The 12,743-nt window shown below is 52.8% G+C and overlaps 1 protein-coding gene across 5 annotated transcripts in view; it reads left to right on the top strand.

Moving 5' to 3' along the window:
* The first annotated feature begins 241 nt into the window (after positions 1-241).
* The window catches only part of RAP1GAP2 (RAP1 GTPase activating protein 2), a 191,696-nt gene continuing 179,194 nt past the window's right edge, over positions 242-12,743 (top strand). For 2 of the 5 annotated variants that reach the window (XR_006210997.1, XM_042965677.1), the window contains exons 1-2: positions 397-1,134; positions 4,002-4,037. Coding sequence is in view for 4 of the 5 variants with exons in the window: in XM_042965677.1 (XP_042821611.1) it covers positions 884-1,134; positions 4,002-4,037 (287 nt within the window). In the remaining variant the exon portion in view is untranslated. The other 3 variants (XM_042965678.1, XM_042965680.1, XM_042965676.1) reach the window with 3 other exon arrangements.

Genomic DNA, 12,743 nt, shown 5'->3' with positions numbered 1-12,743 from the left:
GCCAGGGTTGTGTGGGACCGAGCTGCCAACTCGGGCTGTGGTGCAATCTGCCAGCCGAGCCCCTTCCGGAGCTGCGGGTTCCTCTGGGCATGGGGAAGCTGCCCTCTGCGACCTCCCCTGCCTCCTTGGTGCCTCCTGGAGGGCAGGACACACCTCCCAGCCCCGCGGCCTCGCCCACAGGAAGTGCTGGGGTTGGGGGCAGGCAGTGGGGGAGGTGCCACACCCAGTGTCCCGCCCTACGCCTGTGGCCCTGCTGACCCCACTGCACTGTCACCTTTTTGCCAACAGTCCTGAGGACATCGCTGGGTTCCGGGGCCCCACGGCCACAGCCATGTTTCGCAGGAAGCGCAGTGTCTCCTTTGGGGGCTTTGGATGGTGGGTGACAGATGGGACGGCGGTTGAAGGGATGGGAGCGAACCTAGCCGCGACGTCTTGCATCTGCTGGGGCTGCCTGTGTGAGCAGAGGGCTCAGGTTGTGCCTGAGATCCGGGTGGGTAGGAGGGTGCATTGCAGCTGCCGTGGCCGGATGGAGGTGGCCGGGGTATCAGACATTAAGCTTTCCCTCACTCACCCTGGAGAAGGATCTAGGGAGTCCGGAGGGTTGGAGCTGGAGCCAGTGTGAACGAGGCTGCGTGGCTGTGGCTGAATGTTGTGTCTGTGCCTGTTCCCATGTGTGTGTGGCATGTCTGCAGCTCCCAGTCTGTACAACCAGGTATGAAGTGTGTGCCTGGCTGGGTGGGTGTGCCGTGTGTGTGACCACGTGTGCACTCTGCGCTTCTGAGCAGGTGTGTGTGCACGTCTGGGCTTCTCTCGCTTTGAGTGCCCTTGTCTGGGCAGGTGTGCCATACACTCCTCCCGTGTCCGCTTTGTACGTGATGTTGTGATGGGGTGTCTCCTGCACAGGGGACCTCTGGGCTCAGTCCTCTCCGTGGCAAAGGTGGAGAAGGCAGGGCACACCCATCTGCACAGGTCCCGCCCCCCGCCCGGCCAGCCAATCCCGGCTCTGTCCCAGCCGGAGCAGCTGGGTTCGCGCTTCTCCCCTGGACCTCTGGGCCACCTTTTGCCACTAAGCTTCTGTCTGGGACAAGAGAGAAGCTCTTTCCTCCCTAGGGGCCAGAAAACGGGGAGACCAAGGTCAAAAACTTGTCTATGGTTACCAGCTGCTGGCAGCTTCTCCTCAGCTGGGGAACGGGGTCAAGTGGTTTTCATTATCGGTTTCCTTTCAGCTTGTGGACCTGGGGCCTTGTCAAAGATTCCTGCTGCTGCAGGGAGGGTGGCCAGGGGTGCCCTGGTGTGGAGGCTGGCGGGCTAATTGGGGGGACACAGAGGCGAGGGACAGAGGGAGGGGGCACAGGGTCTGGGAGGAGGTGGGTTCTGCTCCTCTGGCTGTTTACGCTTCTGTGTGTGTGCAGCTTTTGACTTCCCTTTTCCCCCTCTTTGGAGGCTCTTTGCCATCCACCCTCTGGCAGGAGGGGTTGTGGGTGCTCCATGTTTGGCACTTGGCGACAGCGAGGATGAGATGATGCTAGAGGTGGCACAGTGTGGCCTAGTGCCTGCTCACAGGCCCTCCCTGATGGCGGGGCCAAGGGGTTCCTGTCCCGAGGGTGAGGTCTGGGTCCAAATCACCTAGTGTGCTTCCCTGTCAGGCTGGCTGGGATCGCTACAGGACAGGGCCCAGGCCATGAGAGGGGACCTCTGAGACCCACCCTCCTCTGGAAGGTGTGGAGCAGAACGAGGAACTGTGTGTGGCACGTTGTACGTGCTTAGTACACGCTTATGGAACGACTAAGTGAAGTGTTTCTTGCCCACGACAGGCATTGGGTAGGGGCTCATTGAGTCTGACGGGGTGCAGGGCTTCCTGGTGGGCTTGGAGGGTTAGAGCAGCCGTCATCTGGAGATGGCTGCCAGCTGGGAGGCTTGGAGACTAAAGTGCAGATTCCTGGAGCCCTGGCCCACTCCACACCGTGAACAGAATCTCAGGGGCCGGTATTTTGGAAGCTCCTTTGGATGCCAGGGTGGATAGCCAGTGGCATCAGCGGCAGACAAGGTGAAGAGAGAGAATGGGGTGGGGAGGAGAGAGAAGGCGCCAGGGAGAACCTTGGGAGTTTGGCTTTCTGAAAGAGAAAACCTCGGTTTCACAGCTACTGCCCTGTCTCCTGTCTTGGCCCTGCAAAGGCCACAGGCCCTGCCCTCCCAGGGCCACACCCTAGCGTGGGAACCCTGTGGATAGATTGCCGGGTAGGTGTGGATGTGGGTGCTGGGCCAGGGGTTGCTGTGACCCACTGGGTGCTGTGCTGGTTGGGTTGAGAGGGCGCCACACCAGAAGTCTGGGTTCTAGTGCTGGCTCCACCTTGGCCCGTTGAGGAACTCAGACGGGACACTTCCCCTCTCTGGGTCTCAGTTTCCCCGTGTGTAAGTGGGGGATTTCCACCTTATGCACAGGATGTCGTAAGAACTAAAAAGGATTCCTTGAGAAAATATAAAATGTAAAGGCTTATGGTTGGGGTCATAGTTAGGTAGCTCCGTAGCTCTGGGTTACAAATATTACAGCAGAATGGGAGGCTCTGCCTCCTGGATTCACCCTCCCCGCTCTGGTGGGCTGAATGGGAGAGGAGGCACGTCTGCATGCTAGAGGGTTTGGGGGCCCCATGAGACCCTTCAGGACCAGTTGTGGAGGCTCCATGGAAGGGGCCCAGGATGCAGTGGGGAAGAAGCTGGGAGGGACCTGGGCCAGGAGCTTTGGGGTGTGGCTTGTTTTGCTGCTGGAAACTGAGATCTGGAGGTGCTGGGAGTTTACTCAGAGTGAAAGGATCCCACCTCCCAGTTCAGGGGCTTGGTGCTGACTTACGACAGCTCCGTGTCCTCCCTGTGTGGCCCCTGACACTGCTCCCATCCCCGTGCTGCCTTGGGAGTCGTGTGCAAGGAAGCTTGTGGCAAAGCTGAACATACAGGATAGGGCGGCTGAAAGATCTTTCCAGGGTTTCGAGCATCCTGGACGTGGTAGTGATTTGGGTGGCACTGATGGTGATGGTGACACAGGGGATGGTGGTGACACTGAGGGTAATGGTGACCTTTATAGTGATGGTGACACTGATGGTGGTGCTGACATGGGGGTGTGGCGACACCGATGGTGATGGTGACAGTGGTGGTGTTGATGACATGGGGGTGGTGGTGGTGACACCGGTGGTTGTGACCCCTAAAAAAGAGGAGATGCTGACAGTGGGAATCTCGCCCACCTTTCTGTCTGGAGAGAGGAAGGGGCCTCTTTTACCAGCCACGAGGGCTGGCATATGCACGGGGTAAAAATAGAAGCTTAGCAGCACTGCCTTGTCTTCCAGCAAGGGTGGGCGCAGCCTGGGGTGGAGGAGCTGGCTGCCAGGACAGCCTGCTGTGCGTGTGATCTTCCCCGCTCTGAGCTCCGTGCCTGACAGTTCCCACTTGTCCGTGCACCCTGGAGCCTGCTCTTGGGTTCTGTCTCAGGAGTGGGGTCTGCCTCCTTGCATGGACTGGCAGCTCCCAGAACGGGAGGGTCCTTGTTGCTGGGGTGCTGGGGTGCTGGTATCTTCCCAAAGCAGAAGCCTGGGAAATGTCGATGTGGTGAAGGTCCAGCTGCGGTGACTGATGCAGCTGGCTTGCAAATGCCTCTTGTGGAGTGGGGGCAATGAAGGGAGATGCTATATACAAAGGGATCTCTGGGTTTGGAGTCGGAACCTGGATTCAGACTGGGCCAGTGATGTTACCCTCCCGAGCCTCTGTTTCCTCATTTCTAAAATGGGAAGAATAATAGTACCTGCCTTGTAGGGTTATATGTGGCTCCAGCCCTCCCAGAGCTCACAGTCCTCTCTTCCTGGGCTGGAGGAGAGCTTCCGGCTGGAGCGGCTGTCCCCTCCAGGGCCCTGCCGGTCTGGTGGTCTAGACTGGCTAAGGGACCTGCCCTTCGGATGCTAGTTGGCAGCCTTCAGCCTCGGCACTGACCAAAGCCCTTGCTTTTCTCTTGGCAGGATCGACAAGACCATGCTGGCGAGCCTGAAGGTCAAGTAAGTAGCCACTTCCTGTTATGTAGCGATCAGAGATGATGGCAGGCCAGAGCTCCTGTGGGCCCCTCGTTTCCCCTGAGTTGTGGGGAACCAGAGTGGGGCTGTAGCATTTGTCAGATTCTCCGTCTCAGTCTTACGGGCTTTGGACTGGAGAGGTTGGACAGGGCTCTTGATTCCTGGGGTGTCTGGAGAAAAGCATGCTGGGATGGAAGCAGCAGGTGCCAGGTTGATGGTAATGCATACAGTGGTGTCTTTTAGGCCATAACTTGGACGTGAGAAAGATAATTTTATTTCCTATCCCCTTGATTATTATGTGAAGTCCCCGATCCATCAGTCTTTCTGACATTCCTACCTACCTGGAAAATTGTGCCACATAGTTCTGGAGCCTCATGAAACACCCCAGTGTGCATGTGGTCAGTTGGCCACTGAGTCATCTGTTACCAGACAAATGTCATCCTGATGAGCCCAGCCCTGCGGCTCTCTGAGGCTTCAACACCAGATTCGGGGGCTGGGAGTTGTCTGCCGCGGTTTGCCATATGTCTGCCCGTCTGTCTGGGAAGCCCTGCGCAGACACACCTCTCTCCCAGAACCTCCACCTGCTCCTCCCTCACCGTCTTTGCTCCTTTTCCATGTGTATTTCTCCCCAGCCATTGTGTTTGCATCCTGATTCCCCTCCCCGCTTCAGACTTTGAAAAAGTCATTCCATCTTCATCCCTCCCTGGGCAATGAGTACTGACCAACCACCTGCTCCAATTGAGTGAATTGAAAAGGAGGGAAATTCTAGGAGGAAAAAAATAGCATTGGTCACTAGCCCAAAATATTATCCTGCCATATGTGAGTTCGCTGGTGCATGAGAAATTCCTCCAATGAGTGTCCTCCTTCAGAGGCAGCTCCTCCCGCCTGTGACACCCCATCTCAGCTGAAAGGTTTTCCAGGCCGGCCTCCCTCTGCCATGCCATCTAGTTGCTAGCACTGGCTGTGTATGCCCTGGGTACAGGTCCCGGGGCAAAGCACAGCCGGTCTTGAGAGTCGGCAGATAGGGGTGAGAATAAGAGGCTTCCCACTTTGGTCTGTTTTGCTCAGAACGGTGAGGGTAAGCAGTTAGCAGGGCCGGGATGAGTGGCAGACAGTCCCTGCCTTCTGAGAGCTTTCTGCCGTGGGAGTAGTCTTGGAAGACTGCCAGGAGGAGGCAGCTTCTCTAGCGGCTCTTAAAGATGGGGCGGGACAATAGGTGCACCTGGGCCTATGCCGGTTGGCGTGGGGTGTGCATCAGTGTGGCTCAGTGTTCAGGGCAAATCGTCACTCATGGGCAAGACATTTAACTTCTCCAGACTTCAGTTTTTGCATCCTTTGTCTGAAGTCTAATGTTCCAGGAGCTTCTTATCTGCGTATTGAATGAGAATTAGGCACGAAACAGGGTTACTAAGCGGGGGTGGAGTGGTGGGGATGTTTCTTTTGGTGTTGTTTTGGGATGTTTAGTTCAGTTTCACAGGCATTTATTGAGAGGCTGTTTAACGGGCAAAGATGATGTGTGTCACCTGGAAGGGAACTCGTTTCAAGGTGGAGTGAAGGGCGGGGGGCACTGGCCAGCATTGGGATTGGGTATCTGGGGGACAGTTTGAGGACTTTGGTCCTGGGGAGGTAGTGCTGAGATGGCTGTTTGGGATGGTGTGTAGCACTGTGTTCTTACTTGTACTTGGTTAATATTCTTCTGATTGCAAGAAAGAAAACCTCAGTGTAATATGGTTAAGCGAAAGAGAATACAGAAAAGATCCCAGGGTGTCTCAGGGAACCTAGGGGAGAAAGTGGAGGTAGAGTTCAGGAGGGGTTGAGCTGGAACTGGAGAGCCTCCCCAACAAGCTTCCTGCTGGCTTCCTTGCAGTAACTGCTAAACTGATCCTAAAATTCATACAGAAATTTAAGGGTTGTCTTTTCTTTCTTTTTTTAAAGATTATTTACTTATTTTGAGAGAGAGAAAAAGTCGGGGGGAAAGCGTATGAGCGGGGGAGGCGCAGAGAGAGAGAGAGGGAGGGAGAGAGAATCCCAAGCAGGCTCCGTGCTGTCAGCGCAGAGCCTGACGTGGGGCTTGATCCCAAGAAATGTGAGACCTTGACCTGAACTGAGATCAAGAGTCAGACGCTGAACTGGCTGAGCCACCCAGGCACCCCTAAACTTATGGGTAGTCTTGAAAAAGAAGAACAAATTTCGAGGACTATACTTCCTGATTTTGAAATTTTCTACAAGGCTACAGTAATCAAGACCATTTGGTACTGGTGTAAGGATAGCCATATAGGTCAATGAAACAGAATTCAGAGTCCAGAAATAAATCCCTCACTTTTTTTTTAAACCCCTCACTTTTGTGGTCAGTTGATTTTTCTTTTTTTTTTTTTAATTTTTTTAAAATGTTTATTTATTTTTGAGACAGAGAGAGACAGAGCATGAACAGGGGAGGGGCAGAGAGAGAGGGAGACACAGAATCTGAAACAGGCTCCAGGCTCTGAGCTGTCAGCACAGAGCCCGACGCGGGGCTTGAACTCACGGACCGTGAGATCATGACCTGAGCCGAAGTCGGACGCTTAACCGATCGAGCCACCCAGGCGCCCCTTAGTTGATTTTTCAACAAGTGTGCCAAGACAATTCAATGGAGAAAAATAGTCTTTCAACAAATGGTGCTGGTACAGCTATATCTACATCCAAAAGAATGAAATGGAACCCCTCTCTCACACCATATGTAAAAATTAACTTCAAATGGATCAAAGACCTAAATGTAAGAGCTAAACCTATAAAACTCTTAGAAGAAAACATAGGAGTAAATCTTTGTGACTTCGAATAAGGCAGTGGTTTCTTAGATATGACACCAAAAGCATAAGCAACAGCAACAAATTGATAAATTGAACTTCATCCAAATCAAAAACTTTTGTGTTACAAAGGACACCATCAAGAAAGTGAAATGTCAATCCACAGAGTGGGAGAAAATATTTGCAAATCATATCTGATAAGGGACTTTTATCTAAAATACATAAAGAGCTCTCAACAATACAAAGACAACACAATTAAAAAATGTGCAAAGGATCTGAATAGACATTTCTCCAAAGAAGATACATAAATGGACAATAAGCACGTGAAAAGATGTTCAGCATCATTAGCCATCAGGGAAATATACATGACAGCCACAGTGAGATACTACCTCACACCCATTAGAATGACTATAATCAGAAAGAAGATAATGGCAAGTATTGGTGTGGATGGGGAGAAACTGGAACCCTTGTTCACCGCTGGCTGCTGGGAATGTAAAATGGTGCAGCTGCTTTGGAAAACAATCTGGCAGTTTCTCAAAAGGTTAAACACAGAGTTACCATATGACCAGCAATTCCTCTCTTTTTTTTCTTTCTTTTTTTTTTTAATGTTTATTTTTGAGACAGAGAGAGACAGAGCATGAATGAGGGAGGGTCAGAGAGAGAGGGAGACACAGAATCTGAAGCAGGTTCCAGGCTCTGAGCTGTCAGCACAGAGCCCGACGTGGGGCTCGAACTCACGGACTGTGAGATCATGACCTGAGCCGAAGTCGGACGCTCAACCGACTGAGCCACCCAGGCGCCCCAGCAATTCCTCTTTTAAGTACATACCCAAGAGAAATGAAAATATATGTTGTTCGTGTAGAAACTTGTAACACGAATGTTCATAGCGGCATGATTAATAATAGCCCAAAGTGGAGACAACCCAAATGTTTATCAGATGGATGGGTAAACAAAACGTGACACATCAATACAATGGCATACCATTTGGCCATCAAAAGAAACCAAGTACTGACACATGTTACAACATAGATGAACTTTGGAAACATTATGCTAAGTGAAAGTCACAACCACATATTGTGTGATTCCATTTATATGAGAAGTCTAGAGTAGGCAAATCCATAGAGACAGAAAATAGATTCGTGGTTGCCTAGGGCTGGGGAGGTTGTTAGGGGGAGTGAGTGCTAAAGGATGCAGGTGTCTTTGTGGGGTGATGTAAATGTCCGAGGACCAGATAGTGGTGATGGTGGCACAACCTTGCGAATATACTAAAGCCATTGAATCGTGTACTTTAAAATGATGAATTGTATGATGTGTAAATTACATCTCAATAAAACTGTTGAAAAAGAGAGAGAATCTTACTGGCCCAGCTTGGGTCAGTTGTGTACCCCTGGTCCAATCAGTTTAGCTGGAGACATGAAGTTTTATGATAAAATATGGCTGCTGTGGTCACCTCTCTATGTGGGAGGGGTTAGTTCCCACGAAGAAAGGTGGCTTGTGGGCTGGACAGACACCATACGAGCTTTAAGCTAGCCACCCCCGCTACCCTGGGGACTAAAAGGGAGTTCAGTACTTGTTTTTTCATTTGTCTTCCTCCCCTCCATTGATAGTCCCTAATGTGGAGATCTGCCTAGATGCCCAGGATATGGCTCTGCTCGCTGATATGTCCATTAGATTAACATTTTTAAAGTTTATTGATTTATTTTGAGAGCGAGAGCAAGCAGGGTAGGGGCATTGAGAGAGGGAGAGAGAGAGAATCCCAGGCAGAATCTGCACTGTCAGCACAGAGCCTGATGTGGGGCTCGAACTCAAAAGTGAGACCATGACCTGACCCGAAATCAAGAGTCAGACGCTTAACCGACTGAGCCACCTGGGCGCCCTGTTGGTATGTCCCTTAGGAAGCTAACTACATGGGCTACAGCTCTCCTAGGCACCAGGGTGCCACCCTCCTTCTGCCTCCGCTGGGCGAGACCTCTTTCTCTCTACCAGTGTAGCCCGTTGACTTTGCTGAGCAGCAGACACCCCTGCGCTGTGGCCTGTGCTCCCAGTTGCTTTAGCTCTTTCTCTGGGGACCTAGTGCTCTCGACACAAAGACAGTCAGCCGCGTATCTCCTGGAGGTGTCCCTGAGCCACCCAGCTCTGAAGGTGGGGGTTCTGGCCTCGCCACTGCTGAGCACTTACGGTGCGCTAAGTTGAAATGGCACAGTTTCCCTGAGGTTTCACAACCGCCTCCTGAAGCAGCTGCCGTCGCTCTCGGCGTGGTACAGCTGAGAAGATGGAGGCAGGACACTTGGTTAAGGTCATCGGTGAAGAAATCATGGGGCTGGGGTTTGAATCCCGGTCTGTACTTCGTGGCTGGTTTCGTCCAGGCTGGAGCTGAGTAGTTCTCAGCACCTCCCTTGGCCACTCTGCTTTCTCACTCTTTTTAGCCCCGCTCTGCTCGGGGGCCGTGCACCTAATCTGGGTGGCACAGAATATGCACCTCTGCCTTCACACCACATGCCCTTGCTGCAGGCCCAGGTCGAGTGGCATCTCTGGTGCCTGAATGATGAGGACCCTCACCGGCAAGGTGCAGGGGGCACGGAGCCACACGGGAACATCGGAGAGGGAGGTGGTGGCCGTGCACACGGGAGGAGTTGGGAGGGCCAGGTATAGCCCCAGGCTAACAGATGGGCAAATGGTTAACTTCTCCAAGACTCAGCTTCCCACATCTGTAAGACGGGATGGTTGGACTACTGTCTAACCTGCTCTCTTGTAGCTTTGACATTCTAGGAGTTTACCTTCATGACCTTTGTCCTTTTGTATTTCTCTGAGGACCTCGATGATGGGAGGTACTCGCTGTTGAAAAAGTGAATGCATACATGCATGAACGGATGTCTTTGAAAACAGGGGCTCTGCACACTTTGTCTCTGGCACCCTAGAATCTAACATCGTGTTTGGCACATAGCAGGTTCTCAATCTAGATTTGGTGAATGATTCAGTTATGGGTCATTATGGTTAGCCTATCATGTGCAGGTGGAGGGAAGGAGAGAAAGAGGCAGAATCAGCAGATGGGGCCGAGGCCAGCTTAGGATAAGGTTATAAGAATCCTTCAGTACCACCAGGATGTTCTAGAACCTTCTGGGGGCTGACCCTTCGTCAACTGCAGTAGTTGAGCCATAGACTAGATTCCCCCAGAGGCGAGCCCAGGCTAGCAAATCTAGGATTTGCTCATGGAGGTCCTTGAAGCAGCATCTGGGAGGTGAGGGCCTGAGCTAGGAGCCTCAGATAACCTTCCTCCATTCCTTTTTGCTGCCCCTGCCCCCCCTCACAGACCCCTGTTTCTTTGCTAAAGAAAGAGATGGGCACGCACACATGTGTGGGTACGTGTGTGTGTGTGTGTGTGTGTGTTTCTGCTGCACAGGCTGGTAAGCCATGCTCCAGCCATCTGAGATGACTGTCATACACAGCAACTGGCCATAATGGGACTGGGTGAGCATAGGGATGATTCAGTGCAGCCTGTCTCCACTGCTGGGGGCACAGTAGCAAGCACACTCCTGATGGTGGGGAAATCTAGAACCCATTGCCTTGTAGGAAACAGAGTCCAACTTTCTTTTTTTATACAATTTTTTATGTTCATTTATTTTTGAGGGGGGGGGTGGGGGGGGGAGAGGGAGCAGGGAAGGGGCAGAGAGAGAGGGAGACACAGGATCCAAAGCAGGCTCCAGGCTCTGAGCTGTCAGCACAGAGCCCAACGGGGGGCTTGACCCCACAAACTGTGAAATCATGACTGATGCTTAACTGACTGAACCACCCAGGTGCCCCCCAAATCCTCCTTTCTAACTGATGGTCCCAGTTCTTGGTCACTAGAAATGGCTTCTCTGAATAGAGAGAAAGCATGTGATGAAGCCTGGAGGTGACTGTGTCCTCTTGTTTCTTCCTCAAGAGAGGGAGGGAGAGGGCCTGGAGGAGCATCTTCCCAGCAGCCCGGCCAAGAGAAGCATTTCAAGCTGTCCTGTGGTTTGGCCAGAAGATACCACACGGCCATCCCTACTCTAGGTTCAGATTTCACCAGCTAAGAATTCAACATTTTATTAGAAGCAGGGTGACCACACAGGCAGGAGCAGACGCAGCGTATCTTCTCTTGTCCCCTAGGATCCTTGATGGCAGCTGCTGGAGCCATGGCTCATGCAGGATGGGGGCTGTAAACTCAGGGCTTCGATCTCCATTCAGTGAGAATTACACACAAAATCTAGATGGTTACCTTTACAGACATCTGCTTCTCCTGGTTCTTGTGGTGGTGTTGGCAAGGCCACATGCTCATGTTGGGGAGGAGCAGAGTCAGGGCCCAGGTGTCAGTGCATCAAGTCTCTGCCTCCAGCTTTCCAGCCTTCCTTCCAGAAAGCCTGTGGCTCCACAGTCCACCCTTGATTCCAATTTCGTGGCGTTTTTCATGCATTGGCCGAAGGCCATGATCACCAGTTAATTTCCCCATTTTCCACCAGGACTTTGCTTACAGTGGATTACAAGAATCCTTCAGGTACCACTAAGATGTTCTAGAACCTTCTGGGGCTGCCCCCTTAGTCACTTCATCTTACACACCCAGGGAATGTGCTGAGAGTATGCTGGGTTGTTAAGGGCAGGGGAGCTTGCTGTTCTGGGGGTTAGAATGCTGCATCAATTCAGCTCATAATTACTGGGCACCTCCATTCCAAGCCCGGTGCCAGGCCCTGGAGTTGGTGGGAAAACAGAGATGAAAAAGACATGGTCTCTGCTCATGAAAGCTTACAGACCTGGAGGCAGGCAGATGTATAGTCAGACAACTGCAGGGGAGTGTGAGGAGGGCTGGCAGAGATGTCCTCTGAGAAGATGGAAGGGGTTTCCTGCAGACTTGGTGATGCCTGAGCCGTATCCGAGGGTGAGTAAGGTCAGTCCACAGAAGAGAGAGGCAGCAACAGTGCACAGACAGTGAGGTGAGAAACGCAGCGGGTGGGAGGGCTCTGGGGGCGGTTACTACCACCAGATGGAATACTGGGGTGGGAGTATGGGGGCAGGCTGGGCAGCCTCTGGCAGTATGGGACAGCTGTGTGGAGAGCTGAGCTGGCTTCTCTGGGTAACCGGAGCCACTGCAGGGTTTTAAGGGGAGTAGGACCCAGATTTGAGTCAGAGGGTCCTCTGGCTGTCCTCTGCTGACTCACTGGAGAGGTTGGAGGCTGGGGCGGGGGCAGTGGGGTTGGGGAGAGTGGACAGATTGGAGAGTTATCGAAGAGGTGGTCTTCCCAGCCTGGATTGGTTTTGATGTGGGAGGTGAGAGCAAGGGAGGGGCCAAGGTGAAGACTTTCAAGTTTCTGGGTGAGCCCTTGGGTGGATGTTGGTCCCATTTATGGAGATGGGGGAGTAAGGCTCTGAATACATGATCCCTGCTCTCCTCTCCCCCCTCTCCCCTCTCCACGTGGCCGGTTTAGATCCTGACCCTCATACCTACCCTCCCCCCTGACCATAGAGGGGACAGAGGAGAGGAGCAACATGTGAAGGGTTGCAAGAGATGGTCTGTGGCCGGGAAACAGTCCAGGAAGTGCCCTCTCCCTGACCTTGCAGGCAGGCCTGGCAGTGACCTGGGCCGTGACCCCCAACCCTGCTCAGCTCCTAGGGTGCCTTTGGCAGGCGAGCTCCAGGTCAGCACCGGCTGGCGCCACTGCCCTTGTAATCAGCAGCTGGCTGGACCACGCATGCAGGGCACCCACTTCCAGACACCCTGTGGGCCCTGAGCCTGAGCACAGTGTAGGCGTGTGTGGGTGTGTGTAGGAGTGTGTGTGTGCTTGCCTGTGCAGGTGGACATGAGCTTTGAGGGCCCATGTGGGTGACTGTGTGGTGCCTTTTTTGGCTTTAGCGAGTTCCTATGGTAACCACGAACATGTCTCTTTTGGGATCT

Source organism: Panthera tigris, chromosome E1 (genome assembly GCF_018350195.1).
Source record: "Panthera tigris isolate Pti1 chromosome E1, P.tigris_Pti1_mat1.1, whole genome shotgun sequence".
NCBI lineage: Eukaryota > Metazoa > Chordata > Mammalia > Carnivora > Felidae > Panthera > Panthera tigris.
The sequence above is the reverse complement of the archived record's forward strand: the minus strand, read 5'-3'. Positions and strand labels throughout refer to the sequence as shown.